This window comes from Centruroides vittatus, unplaced genomic scaffold, assembly GCF_030686945.1.
Source record: "Centruroides vittatus isolate TY-2023 unplaced genomic scaffold, ASM3068694v2 scaffold_1014, whole genome shotgun sequence".
Lineage (NCBI taxonomy): Eukaryota > Metazoa > Arthropoda > Arachnida > Scorpiones > Buthidae > Centruroides > Centruroides vittatus.
Genome location: NW_027122665.1, coordinates 759,614 through 778,952, shown reverse-complemented (window position 1 = coordinate 778,952; position 19,339 = coordinate 759,614). Strand labels below are relative to the sequence as shown.

General features: G+C 35.3%; 3 protein-coding genes across 3 annotated transcripts; 2 read left to right on the top strand and 1 right to left on the bottom strand.

Moving 5' to 3' along the window:
- Positions 1-7,604: 7,604 nt before the first annotated feature.
- On the bottom strand, positions 7,605-8,713 carry LOC136986128 (uncharacterized). Its single transcript, XM_067283594.1, has 7 exons — positions 8,674-8,713; positions 8,410-8,613; positions 8,245-8,326; positions 8,093-8,176; positions 7,908-8,028; positions 7,725-7,837; positions 7,605-7,653 (listed from the first exon to the last, which is right to left on the bottom strand). The coding sequence occupies exons 3-7, from the start codon at positions 8,260-8,262 to the stop codon at positions 7,612-7,614; spliced, it is 378 nt and encodes a 125-aa protein (XP_067139695.1). The 5' UTR covers positions 8,263-8,326; positions 8,410-8,613; positions 8,674-8,713; the 3' UTR covers positions 7,605-7,611.
- A 4,160-nt stretch (positions 8,714-12,873) lies between these two features.
- Positions 12,874-13,861, top strand: LOC136986139 (uncharacterized). The gene is made up of 5 exons (XM_067283609.1): positions 12,874-13,086; positions 13,159-13,172; positions 13,247-13,345; positions 13,412-13,535; positions 13,617-13,861. Exons 1-5 carry the CDS (start codon positions 12,936-12,938, stop codon positions 13,823-13,825), a joined length of 597 nt encoding a protein of 198 aa, XP_067139710.1. The 5' UTR covers positions 12,874-12,935; the 3' UTR covers positions 13,826-13,861.
- Positions 13,862-16,481: 2,620 nt separating this feature from the next.
- LOC136986162 (uncharacterized protein PF3D7_1120000-like) lies at positions 16,482-18,604 on the top strand. Its single transcript, XM_067283645.1, has 6 exons — positions 16,482-16,611; positions 17,570-17,667; positions 17,747-17,836; positions 17,920-17,998; positions 18,067-18,511; positions 18,598-18,604. Exons 1-6 carry the CDS (start codon positions 16,482-16,484, stop codon positions 18,602-18,604), a joined length of 849 nt encoding a protein of 282 aa, XP_067139746.1.
- Positions 18,605-19,339: the final 735 nt, after the last annotated feature.

Genomic DNA, 19,339 nt, shown 5'->3' with positions numbered 1-19,339 from the left:
GTCAATCGCATTTATCGCAGGTGTGGATAGGCTTGATTACTAACGATGAAATTACGTGTTTATTGTTTGAATTTCTGACCAATGAACGAAACAAGATCACGTTTCCTATAAAAGATCCCACTTTTTTCAATAAAACTCAACCAAAAAATTTTAAAATTTAACTATATTCCAGAGAAAGCCTTATCTCTACAACTTTTTAAAAATTGATTTAATTAATTAATTCCAAATTTTTAAAAGTTAGAAATTATATACTGTATTTTTATAACGATAATACCTTAATTTATAATTCTGCCCATTTAATTAAGGGTTTAACCGATTAAACATTAGGTTAAAAACTGTAGTCTGTTATATACTTAGTGTAGGATACAGAAGTCTATTCTATAGAGTTATAGAATAAATTTAAATGAATTTTTAAAAAAATATTTTAAAAAGTGATCTTATATGATATATTAATATATTAGAAGAGAAAGTAAATTAAATTACAAACTGTGTAGAATATATCAGAGAATATTCATATCAACGGGATACAGTTTGACAGCTTTTGGGAGTTTGTTGATGATGGATGATGTTGCAGATATCGTCATCATAAAAGAACATAAAATAGAACCTCATTTTCTTGATTATCTTAGTGTCAAATCCTATTTACAATTTACAATCTTCACATTTATTGATGGAAGTTTTTAATGTAAAAAAATTCATTTTTAAAAAGTGTAAAATATTTTAATACTTGTTTTATTATCATTATTATTATTATTATAAAAATTTAAAGTGAATACTGTAATTTAAAGCATAAAACAGATCTTTTCAACCTTTACACGCTACAAATTCTTTAATTGTGTAATCCGCAATTCTTGGGGGAACGCGATCTACCGTTTAGGGATTTAAAACTGAAATTCCGACGATGCCGCCATCTATCGAAACGAAATAAAATTAAAAATAAAAATGTTAAATATATAACGTTATACGAGTGTATAATAAAATTTAAATATCTTAAAATAAACAATAAATTCTAATTACTATTTTAAAATTATTTAAATAATTTAAAAGCACATACGATTAAAATTCCTTTGTAACCGTGGTATAATGCAATTTAATAGTTTTAATTCAGTTTAAAATGACCGAAATGGTTTAAATTGAGAAGAATTTCGACCATTCAGATTTTGATCTTGTCAACTAACTGATTACTTTAGTGTAGAAATTTTAAGATCTTTTATAATTGAACCCTGTTTGCTCCATTGTCTTAATGAAGTCCCAGGACGCCTGTCTACATCAAGAGTGAGTGAGATAATTAAGTATGATCACAACGGTCATTTAATTATATACAAGCTTCGTGAGTCATTATTTTAAATTAGTAGCTGTTATCTCTTAGAATATCCGGTGTTAGATGAGGGAGAGATTTTTATCTTGGTTTTATTCAATGAGTTTTCAGCAATTTCGGGTATTCATCTTTTTTTAAGCAAAGAATTGCCATTATTTCTCTACTAATTAGCTGTGTTAAATTCTAAAAACACTTACATTTTCCCCCATTCTACAGACACCGCGAGGGCTTTTTTCCATACAAAACGTTGGTTCGACCACAAACGCAATAGGGCAGACAGGTCCTACACATTCGGAACTTACAATACAAGAAAATTTTCTGGGGTTGCAAACTCAGATTCGAACCTGGATCCCTCTTAGCGGTACGCTGACGCCTTATCCACCTTATCCATCCAGCTGTCTGTGGATATAATAGGTTTTTCATATATTTGAATGTACCAATACAAATAATTGGAGGGATTATATATTTAGGGCTTTAAACAAGGAGCTAGGCATATAAAACACATTTAAACAAACAATATACGAGTACAGTCTGTGCAAATTGGAGCCATAGTGTACCTAAAGAGCCATCCATGGCTCTTGTATAACTTACACAAAGACTTAAGATGCTCATGCACATTAATAACTGCAGCATGTATGCTAAAGAAAGGCTCGATTTTCAAGGTTGGAGTCTTAAAATATAGTTTATTCAGATACAGTAACATTCTTTCGTTTAAATAACTTAATGGGAAGGGTTAAAGCCCAATAAGAAAGCTTGGAATAAGGGCATAAGGGAGCTTACCAAATAGGTGCTTGTATTTAATTCTACAAGAAGCTGTAGTATACACGATAAATCCCTCGAATGGCGGCCATTTTTAAGTTTAGAGGTTTAAGTTTAAATATTTTAAATTATATTATACAACTATATTCGATAAACTTAAATTATAAAATGAGCATAAATTTAATTTTAATATTGAATTTATATATTAGAATATATTATAAATCTTGAAATTAACGAAGAGTGATCAATAGCCTTCTGACGTTCAATACAATTTTGCTAAAAGAGTTCCTTTTTTTTCCTTTATTCTTTGATACACTTTCTGCTTCTGTAATTCTTTTCTGGGAAATAAATTTCTTAGAAAAGAACTACAGATTTAGAAAGTGAAGTCAGGAATCATTTCTTGATTGAGGGCCCTACAAAGAACCAATTTTATGTGAACACGTAAATAAAATAATGTTATTTCTAACATTTTTCTTAGAATTAAACCCAGGGAAGGAATTATTTATGTGGGGCCCTAGGGATGTAGGATTGTAGGGATAAGGATTGATGATTTAAGGCAACCTGGCACATGGGCAATCTACTGAGGGAAAGATGCCTCCCGGGAGGTCTTTTATGGGAAATCGGCCCCTATTTAGGTATTAGACACGCGAAGAAAAACCGGAAAACTCCACGTGACCAGCCAGTTGGCGGGGCGCGAACCCGCGACCAACTATCAGTGTTCGGTGGTTTTATCCATTCGGTTGCTGATGGACTTTTCGGGATAAGGTAACGCAACACACAGGCGATCTGTCAAGGGGGAATGCCTCCCAGGAAGACGTTTTATGGGAAATTGGCCCCTGTTTAGGTACTAGCCACGTGAAGAAAACTCCGAAAACACTAAGAAGTCACCAATTGGTGAGACGCGAACCTGCGACAAACTACCTGAGATTTTTATTGGAGGCCCCTGTAGCCACTAATGCCGGTACAAAAATCTACTTTACATTTATACGGTATTTATAAATAAAGCCTTCTGTATTTCTGTAGGGGCCCTTGTGCACGTGCCCAGGATGCCGTCCCATGAATCCGGCCCAGCTGAAACCTGCCATAATGTTATTATAAACAGTAATTAAGACAGGAAAAAAAAATTAAATAAATTTATACAGTAAAACAAGCGTATAAAATCGGTAAAGACTAGCATTAAAACATTTAAAATTTTAATAATTTTATTTTAAAAGTCGATTAAAATTGTTCAGTAAAGCGAAGAGAATGGTGTTCTCATTTTTGTTAATTAGTTGCATTATCCTGGATTAACTTTACTAAATCTAAACGACCGATTGTATCAGGTCAGGCATATTTTCGAGTGAAGTTAATTCTCTCATGTATCATTGTTAAGACTTTTAACTAGTTTTGTAATAAGTGTTTACATTTGACTGCATCGCCCTTCGTCTCTCCGACGAATTTTAAGTTAATATCGTCATAATTACTTCATATATAAAGCCCTACTTTTTATAAATATCGATTTAATTTTAAATTAATATAAGTGATTCGGTTGTTTTATTGTGCTCGGAAAAGAGGCCCTAATCATACAATCTTACAGAGAGAGAAGCCCACATTTGCTTTCCTGGAACCTCCAGTTAACTATTGAAAGATATCTCGATTAATGCAAAATTACGAGGAGAGAGGCCTGCAGTGAATCGCGGGAAAAAGGCCCCGATTAATACAAAATTATAAAGAGGGAAGTCCGCATTTACTTTCTGGGGCCTCCAGTATTTCTCAATAAAGAAGACGTGATTAATACAAACTTTTAAAGAGATCTAAAGTGATAAGGACAGAAGCCAGTACATAACTTTGGGGCCTCCAGTGTATTAAAAAACAAAACAGCGTTATGAAATTGTTTTATATGATATAAATAATGAAATTTGTCGAAACATAAAGTGGTTTTTCTTCTTAATATATGGGAAATACAATGGAACGAATAATTTGCAACGTTTTTGGGGCCCTCATTAATGAGGCCTAGACCAAACTGGTCCTACTGATTCTCTACGTTACGGCGTGGTATTAAATTTAAAATTTCGCAATGAGAACCGTAGAAAATTTTAAAAAAGTATAAATTTTTAAGAACTAAGACACTATTCAATGGAAAGAACTAAATTGAATTATATGCAAATTATGTACAGTACATTGCGTTGCCTAGAAATGGGAAGAACCGATATAATCTTAATTTGTCTTCATTATATTATTAAATTAGGATTAAAATAATGGGAAAATTCTTCACAAAAACGAATTTTTTGTCTATAAATTAAAGCATCTTTTTCTTTTTTTTCCGGAAGAGCGCTAAGAAGGATGACGTGGACCGAGCGACTTTATTTATACATATATTTTTTACGTAATAAAATCGCTTTATTCGCGTAATTATGCCGATAAGAATCAGCAGAATTATCAATTATCGTGACACGAATCCGGATAATTGACAATTTTCAATTAAAGTAATGCTTTGATGAAAAAATTCTACATTTGCAATGAGCTGACTCTTCATGCGCGATCCGTCCTATCAGAATTGATGATAAATCAATTCGAAAATAGAAAAGTACTTGATTTGAATAAATCCTTCACAGAAAGAAATATTTAGTAAACGGTCCAAAGATAATTAGATGGAGAGGAAATTTAGAGGGTTTGCATTTAATCTTGTTTGCACGATTCTATCGATCATAGTCGTTACGGTTGACGGTGATGCTGATCGGATCGAAATCCTGTTGAGGATGATGAATTTAAGGGGATCAAACAGAAAACTTATCGATTGATAGAAGAGTTGAATTCTGTTTCAATATTTTTCGAGGCTTGTTTATTTAAGAAAAACACTTACAACGGGGGGGTTCCCTGCCTGCCCACTTTTTTGAATCGATATCAACCGCTTGGATTTAAATTGATACGTACGACTTAATATAATTATTTACGCGTAAAATTAATTTAGAAATTATTATTATATTAATTTTTTTATGTAGAAAAGTATAATTAAAGTAATCTTATAAAGAATCCTTTGCCCAAACACCTCGAGGTAAATCGGCAAAATCGCGCTCCGAAAGCCATACAAAATGCTTTGATTTAATATTTTAATTCGATTAATTTTTGTTTTAATTATAGAAAAATTACCATTTATACGTCAAATTTTACGGCATACAATTGTATAATTCAGTAGAAGTAAATTTAAATTTTTGCTAAGGAGTTTTAGTGGTGGATTGACGGAATAACACAACGCATGGGCGATCTGCCAACGAGGCGCCACTCGGAGAACTTTCTACGAGAAACTGGTCCCTATTTAGGTGAAGAAAACCCCACGTGGCTAGCCGTTAGTCGGGTGCGAACCCGCGACTTACTACCAGTATTCGGTAGTTGCCACTTGTGGGCTAGACCTGTATTTGAATGTTGCTTTATTGTGATTTTTTAACTTTAACTTTTGATAAATTATAAACTCGAGGGTATAATCCGTCAGATATGTCGGGCCCCCTTCCCCATCACTCTGCCCATTGTGGGCCCGTGCAGCCACGATGGGTTCGATTAAAAGATCCTCTTTGTGCCCATAGAACGAAATTTTTTAAAACTATAAACTTGATTCTTTTATTATTTTTCGGAGAAATTAAACGAATTTATTAGAATTTTTCCTTTTTTTTTTGGCGAGTAAATTTCTTTTAAAATATTTTTAGAATCTTAACCGATCAGATATAAAAAAAATAAATAGAATTTGTTAAATTTAATATTTTTTCTGTTTATATTTAAGTCATTAAATCGTAAAAAAATTAGTAATTATTTTCAGGTTTTGTGTGGTTTTATTGAGAACGTCATTCAAATTCACAGATCGCAGTCGACAGTAATGAATGTCAAAGACCATTAACCGTATGTGACCGAAATCGCAATTCGGCAATTACTAGCAAAGCGAATGAAACAATAAAATCGAGATTGGAAATTGTGTGTGTCGATTAGTGTAGTAAAATGTCCTTTCCGATGCGGGTTGTAGTAATCGTTTTCGTTCCAATGCAGAGAAAGAAATGTAAACAGTATACAAAATGAAGGCGATTTTAATTAACGATTAAAAAATAAGCGATCGATTTTTCCGATAGTTTAATGTAATTTAGCGTCCGAGTGAGTAAAAACATCGGTAGTTTTCTCCACGCGTCTTAACACCTAAATTGGGGGCCAGTTACCTGTAGAAAGTTCCTGGGTGGCATATCCCTTGCATAGCGCCTAAGTTACCTTATCCTTACAATACCGACGACCGAATGGATAAAAACACTTCGTGTGTTTTTAATTTTTTTTTCCTCTAAACCCCTTATAAGTTGTGGCTAGGGCCACAAAAAGGAGCATAATCAGTTACTGTTTGAAGGGCCTCTTTGGCAGATCGCCAACGCGTTGCTTCCCGTCAATCCGTAGTTTATAAGCTCTGCCGTGAACTCTGATAGAGACCCTTTAATTTATCATAGACATTGGGAAACCAGGTCTATTCATCTACGCGTAGAATGAAGTTACAAGCCTGTTGCTTTAATGGTCGCTGCCATATTAGAAAATTTGCCAAAGAATCTGTTAAGATAAAAGATTGAAGTAGACTACAGTTCTGAGCCCATGGAATGAGTCGAAAAATTCAAGTGGTAGTCTATCCCGGCCTGGGCGAACCCAGGATAGAGGGCCTTTTATGAAGCCTAGTGCCACATGGCCCGCCAGTGGCCAAGCGATTCAGTTCCCCGAACGCCGGGAGTTCGGTCGTGGATTCGCGCCTCGCAAACCAAAACTGGGCTGGCCACAGTCATTCAAGATTTTCTCCACGTCTAAATAGGGATTAGTTATCCTTAAAAACACCGCTTTAGGCAGATCGCTCAAGCGTTGCCATAACGCCCCATAGGGTAGAAAGTCAATAGGAATTATATTAGTCTTTTCTCTAATCTTGATTCATTAATACATAACTGTAGCTAGTAGCATGCAACTTCTAACGTGCAGCTATCAGGAAAGTAGGCGGTAAGAAGCCCCATAATTGATTTTGCTAAATCAGTGGCTAACCTACAATCTGACAAATGCTCAGATCATGGATAGTGCTTCCGATCTTTAAGAGTCCTCAGAGGATTTTAAAAAACACTACGGTTCCAGATATTAAACCTGAGTAATCATACGTGGCAGACCTGCTCCTGTAGGAAGTACTGCGAGAATAGTTAAGGAAAGAAAATCTGAACTTTCGAGAACTCAATTCTAGAATTGTTCTAAGAAAGCGCGAATGCTAAACTAATTATGGTTAAGAGTCCGTCAGCGGCTTCCATTGTAGACGGAATTTTTACCCTCTAAACGCCGTTTTGAAGATTAGAGTGGTAAAAAGCGTACAAAAACCCGTACAGTTAAGATGCGTGCGTAAAGCTCCATATTAATTTACTAATCCGGATCCATTATGTGAACAAAAGAATTTTAGAAGTTGAACCCGGGGCATGTTACATTAAAAAGAAACCAAATAAAGCTTTCAAGACAATTTATTGGAATTCAGAAATACATTGACAAAAATCAAAGAAGCAGTGACGTTTTTAGTTCTCGCTTTTTGTTTCACTTCCAGGTTCAGTTTCCTGCTAAAAAAGGGGGGAAAGTTAGTGAAGTTCTGTAGGATCGGGCTTAACAAAAAGGATAAAGATATACTTACAGTGCGCAGAGTTCTTTGGACTACTTCGTATATCTTAGACATCTTCTCCTGCACGAAGTCGGCAATTTCTTTTAACCTGAGAGCTTCGTCCTTAGATACGGTTGCAGCATCGCCTAAGAAAGAAAAAATGGAGATAAGGGCTTACTGAAAAGTAAGTTTTACGAAAAAAGTTTCTTTACTTACCTTGAGGTAAGTAAGAGGAAAGCTTGTTTGTACAGTAAGTCATGGCAAATTCAAGCTGATCCATAACGGCTTTAGTAGTTTTACTAGTAAGCGACGAAGCCATGGTAGTGGCACACAGGAACTGAAAAAACACAGTATGGAGTTAGTTTCACATCAACTACTCGCGTTTAAACTTCTTCCCTTACCTGCACAGAAACTAGGTCTTTCATGATAGAGAAGCCTTTCTTAGACGAAATTTCGGCATACAAGTTACGGATATCTGCTAGCAGCTATTGGGAAAGGAAAATTAAGAGTAAGATGTTAAGATTAGATTTTTTTGAGGATGGAGGAAAGATACCTCATTGGGTTGTTTCATGAGAAAGGAGCCTTTGTTTCGATTTTGTCGAGAACTTGAACAGCATAGTTATCAACGGAAGCGACTATGGAGTATTTTTTTTTGTGTTTAGAAAAAAAAATAAATTTTTTTTTAATTCCTTCCTCTTTTTAAAAAACAAAAACTTACTTTCATCTTTTAGTTGTTCGGAGTAAGCTTTAGTCTTGTTTAGAAGATTAGCAAGAGTTTCTTCAATAGTTGTTAAAGCGGTTTCAGGTACGGCTCGAGATTCTTTTATGCTAGAATACATGGCAGACATACAATCTACTGAAGCTTTCACCACAGGAATTTCGTAGATCCTCTTGAAGATGATCATTTCCATTTCGAGCTACTCTAAATTAGGAAATAAAATTTAATTTCACAAAAATTAACTTACATCAAAAACTACTTTACCTGTAATTAATTCCACTAGCAAGTGACTAAAGCAAGAAAGTTGAGAGTGAAGAACGTTTCCTCGCCCACTCTTTTATATCTTGTAAAATCCTGTGATTGGTTAAAGCTTCGATGCATCGATACGCAAATTAACCACATTTGCTTCTTTTATGTAAATATTTCTGCAGTCGGCTTAGTTTTATTATTATTTTTTAAATGTTTTATTTGAAATTAGAATAAAATTAATCATTTGCCATTTATTTGGGTTGGGTATTTTTATATTAATTAAAATATTTGGCGTATTCCTTCACTTCTACGTCGGTGTGACATCATTCTGCACGCCACTAAGTTTCTTTCATTGGATAAGACGACGAAACACATGGGCAATCTGCCGTAGGGGGTGCCTCCTGGAAGGACTTTCTATGGGAAACTGGCCCTATTTCGGTATTAAAAACGTGAAGCTCCACGTGTGCTAGCGAAGCGTGTTCAGTGGTTTTATCCACTGGGGCCACTGCTGGAGCACACTCACCAAGAGGATCTTTTTCCTGCCCGTTTGGGTTCGGCAAGGCCCAAAATGGGGCTTCTGCTTGGTGAGGGATGGGCCCTATAAAAAATTTCTTAAGAATCTCCGCCCGGATTCGATTACGGATGCTCCAGAGCGTAAGGTTTACTCTTTTAGAATATTTGAGACGGTTGATGGCACTAGTTTCACAATAATCATGGAAAATTCAGAATCAATACTTTCTTCAGAAATATCTAGAAAATATTAAAGGATTGTGAAACAGTACACTCGACTGCCCGCCAATGCATTAACCGGAATGCCGAAAATACCTAAGGATAAGTCATTAAATCATTACAAATCACTTTATGACTCATCCACTTTGCAGGCTATTGGCAAGGACGAGTAAAAGGAGGGGATGCCCTTTACTAAAATGTCCAATTTATTGCCATTAACTACGTGTGGTAGCTGTAATGCTTTGTTCACTTTACGTTTTTCTGAAAATCTACTCGTTCCATTTTCTGAATAGAGAGGATATAAATGGCTTCGGATTAACCGGACATTTTACTTTTCCAGCTGCTATATAACACAGGGAGAGTATGGCGTAGGTCAAAAAGTGACCACCCCCAAGATTTTCACACTTTTGGACTCGGGTAGCCTTGAAACGTCGCGAAATACAAAAAAGTTTGGCTGTTTTTCTGCATGTGTGGATATTAGTGGCTGGGCAGCATGATTTTTTTTCCACACACTTTGAAGATTAATATCTCCTGTGCCTTTCGTCGAAAATTTTTGAAATTTTGCAGGGAGGTTTGCGTATTAAGGGGAAATGTTAATAGACATTTTCAAGAAAATCGGACCATTGGTTGGTGAAATATTACGAGGACGGTTGCCATATCACAAAAAGCTTCTAAGTTATAATTTTTTTTTTTACTCGTACAAAATTTTAATTTACCAAAAATAAATGTATTAGTTTCGAAAATGTTTTCAAAAATCACTCCGTTCCCAACATTAACGTTTTTTTTTAAACTTTGGTATAGTGTTTCTTAAACGTAAATATTTTTCGCCGGGAAAGTTACGCAACTCATTGCTGGATTTTGTTAACAGGGATGACATTTTTCACATTTGTCCTGGAAAATCGAAATATATACGGCGGGAAAATTGAATAAACTAAACACTTGCAGTTCGAATTCAGTTTCAAAAGCTCAAAATGTTTTCATGGTTGAATAGAGCTTCGGGACATACTAAAATATCAATAGAATAATGCATTATCAATATAATTTAATCATCGTGACAATATTTAAGACCTGTTTGTATCTATAATTAGAATTTAGATAACAAGTGAGATATGTCTTCAAGGTTTCCTAAAGTGGAGGAAAGTTATCAAGCTTATAATGAGATATTAAAATGTAAAGGGGTCGGAATTGGTGGGATAAGGCACTTGATCTGCCAAGGGGGTGGCCTCCCTGAAAGTCGTTCTATGTGAAGCTGGCCCTTAATTAGGTATTAGACACGAAGAAAACACGGAAAGTTCTCGTGTTCATCCCGTTGGTCATAGTCGAACCCTTACACAAGTGGACGAATGGATAAAACACCTGTCGTTGGTAGTAAGTTCGCGCCTCGCCAGCAGACTGGCCACGTGAGTTTTCCGGGGTTACTTCACCTTTAACACCTAACTAGGAGCCAGTTTCCCATAAAACACTCCTCGGGAGGCATTCTCCTCAGCAGAACGTCCACGTGTTCTCGTTATCATATACCAATAAACCAAACCAAACCAGGGTCGAACCCACGACTAGTTTTCTATGGGCAAACTAGTCTCTATTTAGGTATTAGACATGAAAACTTGGAAAGTTCTACGTGGCAAAGTCCGTTGATCAGGGGTTTTATTTTTATCCATTGGGCCACCGGCAGACACAAAGTATAAAGGTCATTTTTTAATCTTGTTTATCACTAAAGTACAAGTGATAGAAAGTGATTATATATTTAGTTAATTTGTTTATTTAATGTAAAAGTGAACGAGTTATTCCTTCTTTTAAATTAAAGTTTAAATTAACAAATTATTACATATTTTTGAGTGTTTTTCTGCAATTAATCGCATTAGGTAGAGATATTAATGATATTGCTGACTAAAAATATCTGTTACCAAAAATATCAACGGATTGCAAACACTACATACCCGTCTGGTCACATGTTGCTGAATAAAGATACACGTCACACACGTTCCTGTTCTTGACGATAATGTGGAAGGATGTGTTTATCGCGATTGATAACATGCATGAAGTAACTCATGTTTAATGTAAAAATACACGTTATCATTCTACACGAGTAATCTCCCTGTAAAGATAATGGGACGTGTCAAAATGTCGTAGGAAGTTAAAAATTTATTGGCGATTTTATTGTTTTATCTTCCAACTTTTTAAAACTTTCTTCTTATATGCGTTTATACTAATCTTGTCTACTCAGGTTTTTGATGCGGGTGGGCACTCGGCTAAGTTTCCCCACTGGGAGGACAGTTAGGGCTCCGGCCTCCTGATTTTCTGCGAGTGTTGGTGGTCGGGATCTTCAGTTGAGAATGATCCTCGGGTTGGATGGTTTTGGTTGTATAAGGCACTCCGGGACTGCTTTCTATGGGAAATTGTCTCTCCATTTAGGCGTTAGACACGTGAAATCTTGGAAAAGTCCAGGCGATGAGGTGCGAACTTACGACCGTTGCTCGGTGGTCTCATTCATCTGGTCACTGGTGTGAACACCTCCTCGGGATTATGCGTACTGTGATAACTGCTAAATTTAGTTGAAGTTGAGACTGCTCCCGTGGATCTCCAGGTAGTTAGGGTACCGTATGGGTTGATTCCCGTCTCTCACCTTCCGATCAACTTAGCACAATGGGCCTTTCAGATCTCAGTACTGGGTGACTTCACCATACATAATCTATAATGTACAGATTTTTGGTTCATAGTTAACTGAAGGTTCGAGCAAAATTTATATAACAAAAATAAGAAACCAAGGACAGTTTATTTATCAGAAAATATTTCATCAGATATACTACATATTTCCATTTCTTCTATTATTCTGTAGTAGTGGTCGAGTGGATAAAACCACTGAGGTCGCGGGTTCGACTCTCGTCAATGGATTGCCCACTTGGAGTTTTCCAGATTTTCTTTACGTATCTAATACTCAAATAGGGGCCGAGAAATTAAGGCGGTAGCCTACAATTCTAGTGAACCCGAATTCCAATCCGCAACGGGTCGAAAAATCCCAAGAATTTTTCGGAAGTGGTCCATGCAGCTGTGTCGGGCTCCCTCAACTGAGTGGCCGAACCCATAATGGGGTTGCTAAAAAGGCCCTCTCACAGTAAAAATAACGTTTAAAAACCTAAATCGGAGCCAGTTTCCATAGAAAATCTTCCGGAATCCGCCCTCTGGCAGATCTTCCATTTGATGAGTTGCCTCATCAATCCAATGGAAGTGTTTCATTAGACAATTCAATTCGGTTCGATTTTGCACGTTTTAACCACCAACAGAACATTAAACACACATTTTTTTTATTTTTTAAATTTGTAATATACAAAAACAAAAATTTATTTACTAAATTTATAAATAAAATTCCTCATAATTTCTACTTCACGCGTAAATTTTAAATTAAAAAAAAAAAAAATTATTTAAAATTTATCTTCTTGCAATTCAACACTCGTAACTCTGCAAGCGACACGTCTAATTTGCATATAATTGCAGCAGTAAGAGATCATATAACAGTGTGCAAGAGGCAAAGATTCTTTTACGTAGCCAACATGTCGGAGTTTTCGTTTCATTCCAAATGCATATCAAATTATATACAAGGAATGATGGATTACTTAAAACAACTCGAGGACCTTCCACAGGGTGTGCAAATACTTTATCAACAACTCATAGCCAAAAATATCGATGGTGCTTTCGATAAAGGTAAACAACTTCACTCATTATTTTATAAATTACCCATTAATAAGTATCTAAACGTGTTGTTAATTTTTTCAGTGGATCCAGAACAAGTAAGCAATTGTTAAATTTAATAAGAATTAAGGTTTAAAAGGCTGCGATTAATTAAAAATATAAATTTCTGTAGCTACTAGTAGATGCTATAAGGATGTACGAAGAGAGATTCAGTTTACAAGGTACAGATCATCAAGTTTCAAGCGAAACTGGTCTTACAGGACCACCGGAAGTAAGTATTTTTGTGGTGTGTATTCTGTATATTATGAATTATAAGTAATTTATGCGTATTTTTAAGTATCATAGAGCAGTTTTCAGTAACTTCAAGCAAAGAAGTGTATCTAAATTGGATCTGAACGAGAGAATAAAAGTTATTGTAAGAAATTTGGGTAGTTTGATTGATCGACTTAAGGAGCAGAAACGTAATTTTTCGTTAATTTTTTTTAAAAAAAATTTTATTTAATTTTAACGAAGTGTTTTTTTTTTTTTTTTCGTTTTTAAAGATTTTCTTGGAGATATTAAAAAATGTGAAGAGATTAAAGTGGAAATGATTAAGCTACAATCTGAAACTAAGGAAATAAAGAAAAATATAGACGTGAAGCGAAAAGAATTGAAAAAGATTTTGCATGATATTGATGATCAATATGAAGATTTGCAATGCTTACAATCATTGAATAAAAATGAAAGATATTTGAAAGTTTACAATAATTAAGTGTTTCTGTAATTTTTCAAATTACTAATAAAAATGTATTCTGGCTTTTTGTATTTAACCTATTCATTTTATGTAGAACCATTTTTTTTAGTTGTTTCAGTGGTGCTTTAACTTCGTGGTGGCCAAAGCGAATTTGAATTAGGGGGCCCCCCCATGAACAGTGACTTCAGACATTTTAGATTTCCCTAAAATATTACCATTTCTTATAAAAGATTGGTTTGGAGGGCCCGTGTTGGTGGGGAGCCAGGCAGTTTCCCTTTTTTTGTTCATAGCGTAACGCGCCACCGAATTGTTTTTGATTGTAGACGTTACATAATTTTTGAAATGTGGAGAAATATGGATTTAATAAACCACCTTTTGTTTTTTCTACTGAACATAACTATCAAATATTAATGTTGTGATTATGAAATGCTGATTAAATACTTCACTAGAATTATAACTCGTATGTTATACAGATACATTTAGAAGTATTAAGGTAATCAGTCACAGGGTAATACTTTCCACTCCACACTGGCAAGCGTTATGCGCTTACAGTAATTAAGTGAATATACTATATATCTATTTTCTTAAATATTTTGCCAATAGATAGCGCTACATGTAAACCCAGCCAATGGAATGTAGACAAATTAATCGATATATAGAAATTCAATTAATATTTTGGGGTGATGTTTATGGCATTGTTTAAGTTAGAAATATGTTAACGTAACTGTCGAGTTTCGTAAAAATTGGTCGAACGGCCTAGGAGTGCATAGCGAACAAACAAACATCTTCCTTTATGTACCTGTATATAGATTGAATTGCTGACAAAATTTAAGATTTGCTTCTAAACATGGAATTTAAATATTCTCTTCACATTCTAACTGCAAACGTATTATATAGTGCGGCATTAATATTTACATAAAGTGAGGGTATTTTAGTAATTTTTATACTTGACCAGATTACTAAACTATATATATATACATACACAATATATATATATATATATATAACAGTATATAGGTTCAAGTGTTTAAATCTTTACACACTTTTTTGAAATAGCATTAAATATATAACCTAGAAAACAGGGCATTTTTTCCTCTTCTAGTAAATCAGCACATTATGTAAAAACATTAGAAATAAAATTTAAATGAAAATTTCCAGGCTAATATGAATTTTAAAACTCGTTTCAAGTTCCTTTCCTACTCGTTATGACGTCATGGAATAATTTCATTTACAATTTATTAAACGCCTTTCATCCTAAACCGTTCTTACTGTCAGTTTGCTGATTAGGCACGAATTGGGACGACCCCCTCTCAAAACTAAATTAGTTAAATGCACCCTTTCCTTCCGGTTCTGACTCAAACTTCATTGACAGAATAGCGTAGGTAGAACTTGGCACCAATTATTTTATCCACCCTTAAGCGAAACGTAGTTAGTTTGCTTCAAAATACTGCATTCGATCAATCGATACCAGTAAAAATTATATTATTAGAGTTTCCCTCCTCTGTTTTGTACAGTATAAAGAACGATCAGTTTCAAATACTGTGGCGAATTTTATAACAGTTCCTTTCGTTTTTCTCGTTTTCTTCCTACTCGCATACATTAAAAATGTAATCGACTTGTTGCACAAATTTAGTCTTTATCATATATATATCACCCTTGTTAATCGTGCCACACTACTGCAAAAGCAACGTGCACTTCCATTGCTCCATATATTATATTATTCGATTATGAGTGTGATAAAACTCGAACTTTTATCCAATTAAATACCGTGAAACTTCCGTAAAAATATGTTTTCTCGTGGAAGAACATTCTTGCGAAAGTATGCACTCACGTGGAAGAACATTCTTGCGAAAGTATGCACTCACGTGGAAGAACATTCTTGCGAAAGTATGCACTCACGTGGAAGAACATTCTTGCAAAAGTATGCACTCACGTGGAAGAACATTCTTGCAAAAGTATGCACTCACGTGGAAGAACATTCTTGCAAAAGTATGCACTCACGTGGAAGAACATTCTTGCGAAAGTATGCACTCACGTGCAAGAACATTTCCGCGAAAGTATGCACTCACGTGGAAGAACATTTCCGCGAAAGTATGCACTCACGTGGAAGAACATTTCCGCGAAAGTATTCGTTATTGACTGCGTCTAAGTAACGAATAGGTAAGTAAACAAACCAATAGCGTGGTTTGTTTGCGTATGAATATATGAAACAAACTACACTACGCTATTTGTTTCTTTAGCCACTTTGCTAATTAGAAACATCCATTATCACGTGACGTTTTGCATACATGCATACGGGATCTCAACGTACTGTACTCATTTTACGTATTTTGCGTTATCAAGTTTTACTATTTTATACACTCGGAAGTTAACGTTTATTTGGGTATTTTGAATTTCTATAATTTTGTAAGCAATCCGAAACCTTTGCCGGAGGGCATAACTCCATATAATAATTATTATTAAATAACTAAATAATAACAAAAATTAAATGCTTATATTACGATTAAAATTAGATTAATAATAATAATAATAATAAATCCGTCTGTATTAAATTTTAACGTAAATCTTTATTTAAATATTAACTAATTTACATAATCGGGCGATTTCTTAGTAAGACGTTACAGCAGGGTGTAATGAAGTTGTTGTCGCCATCTTTACAGGATCGTCGAACGCAATGGCAAACACGGTAGACGACGCAGAGTTAAGACGAATTGCCGAAGAGTCTGCTCGACAATACTGGTCGGCTGGACCACCTCCGAGGCCCGAAAGAGACCCTTCAGAAACTAATGAAGGAAAGACGTTGAGTTTCTTGATTCTCTCCTGAAGTACAAAAACCTGCCTAATACTGGTAAAAGGAAAGAAACTTGTAAGATTTTTTTTTTTTAGTTTAAAAATAAGTGTTTTACTGTACAAATAACGTAGCTAGATTTCACTTTTGCTGAAATTCCTTCGGAGGAATTATATAAATTTTAGATTTATTCGTGTTACGAGTATCGCCTGGACCACAGTTTCCCAAACTTTTCGGAATACCGACGACCCCTTTTAGTTTCTTATATATTATTTTGTTTGTTTCAAAATGAATTTTTTGTCCCTCTTACCTTCCAAAATCCCCATTGCTCCCTTGAGTTTTTTACATCCTCCAGGGGACTGTGGCACCTACTTTGGGAATCATTTGGTCCTAAACACTACTTACTTTTTTAATTTCTTTTTATTCGAAACTTATCCAGCTAATAACATAAAAGGATTACTTAAGTTCTTTTTCAGATTACATTTATTTTTTATTTTTTCATTCTATCAAGAAATTTCTTAAATCTTTTTATTTTTAGTTAACCGTGAATTTCTTCTCGTTCTATTTATAGAATTTCTCTTATTCCATTTAATGATTTCTTTAAAAATCCCATGGATTTCCCTCACGGTGGTAATAAAATCCTCGAAACACCAGGGTCACGAATGTGTTCGGAGTGTCACGTGGCACTATGAGAACATTCGGTGAATGTTCTCATAGTACCACGTGATTAGCACTCAATTGAGTGCCATGAGAACATTCACTGAACGAGTTGGTACCACGTGAACAACACTAGTATGCGAGTAAGTAACACGTATGTTGCTTACTCGCATAACTCGAGACTATACACCAAGGAATCGTCTTGGTTTGGAATTTATTTTAAAAAGATACTTTGCGATAAATCTTCTATTATTCTAGAAAAAAGTTCATGTAAGGGAGCCCCCATACACACACAACGTGTTTCTTTCCCTATGTAGATCGTATAATTGGCTTCTCTATCGACGCTATAACTCTCCTAGAACAATCTGCGAACGAAGATTCGAAAGAAATCTCATCCGAGGAAATCTCATCCGAGGTATGAATTAAGTCAAAAAAAAATCACTAATTGCTATTAACTTATTTAACGTAATTAAACCTAATAATAATAATTATAGGATAGGATGTTGGGTATTTTGAGTGCGGTCGAAGAATTTACAATGGATATCGATGTAAATCATGCTTTTGTGAAGAATATGCCCATGAATGTAAATCGTCGTCGTTGTCTTATTTTATTTCTACATTTTTTTTTTTTCATTTTCTGAAGTGTTTTTTTTTTCTTTGTTTTCAGATGTATAGAAGTGGTATTGAAGAGACACATTCGAAAATTATGAAAATTGCCGAAATGGCGGCAGATTCAAATAAAGACGGTAGTGATTTTTGGCTTTTCCCTTTTCTTGCCAAGTTCTAACTTTTTTTTTTTCCTTCTTTCATTTAGATTCCCTGCAATTCGTTGTTGATCACATTGATGGAATGAAGGAGAAAGCTCGTCAGGCGTTTACTGCTATCAATCATGATTTTCTTCGTCTAAACGAAATCAAAGAAGAAGTTCAAAACTTGCTTTTGTTGATGAAAAATGAGCTGAAGTTCAAGAAAATTCTCGAAGAGTCAGATGAAGAGCCCGAAGAGGCACATGAAGAGCTCAGGGGTGCTATCAAAGAGGTACTTAGAAAGGTCAAGGAAACTTTAGATGAGGGAATTAGAAAGTGCAAGGAACAGGCAAAGGAAGAGCTCAGGGAAGCTTTCGAAGAGGCAAATAGAGAGCTCACGGAAGATTTTGAAGAGGCATCTTTAAAGCTCATAAAAACTCCAGAAAAGGCAGATGGAAAGATCAGGGAAGCTTTCAAAGAGACATTTATAAAGGTCAAGAACGCTGTCGAACAGTTAGTTGCAAACAACATGGAAACTCCAGAAAAGGCAGATGAAAAGCGCGAAGCTTTCGAAAAGGCATTTATAACGTTCAAAAAAGCTGTTGACGAGTTAGTTAGAAAGCGCACGGAAGCTCCAGAAGAGGCAGATGAAAAGCCCAAGGAAGCTCCAGAAGAGGTAGTTAGAAAGCCCAAGGAAGCTCCGGAAGAGGCAGGTAAAAAGCCCAAGGAAGCTCCAGAAGAGGCAGGTGAAAAGCCCAAGGAAGCTCCAGAAGAGGCAGGTAAAAGCCCAAGGAAGCTCCAGAAGAGGCAGGTGAAAAGCCCAAGGAAGCTCCAGAAGAGGTAGTTAGAAAGCCCAAGGAAGCTCCAGAAGAGGCGGGTGAAAAGCCCAAGGAAGCGCCCGAAAAGGCAATTAGAAAATCCAAGAAAGCCCCTAAAGGTGAAGTTAGAAAAGTCCAAGGAAGCTCCCGAAGAAGTCATTAAAAATGCTTTTTAAAAAATTAGGATGTTCAAAAAAATTTGTTTATTTGGTAATAAAATATACTTGAAATTATTGGATTAAATTAATGGGATACGATAACACAATACATGAGCAGTCTGCCAAGGAAAATGCCTCACTGGAGGATTTTCTATGGTGGGAATTATTCCCTATTTCGGTGTTTAGACACGTGAAGAAAACGCGGAAGACTTCCTGTTCAGCCCGTTGGTCAGGCGCGAACCCACGACCCAGTTATAGTTTTATCCACTAGTCTATTAGTGGGTGGTGGTATTAAGCCCTGGGTCTTTTTTTTTAAATCTGGTAATATTAAAACAATTATTCGCGTTGAAGAAAATTTTATAAAA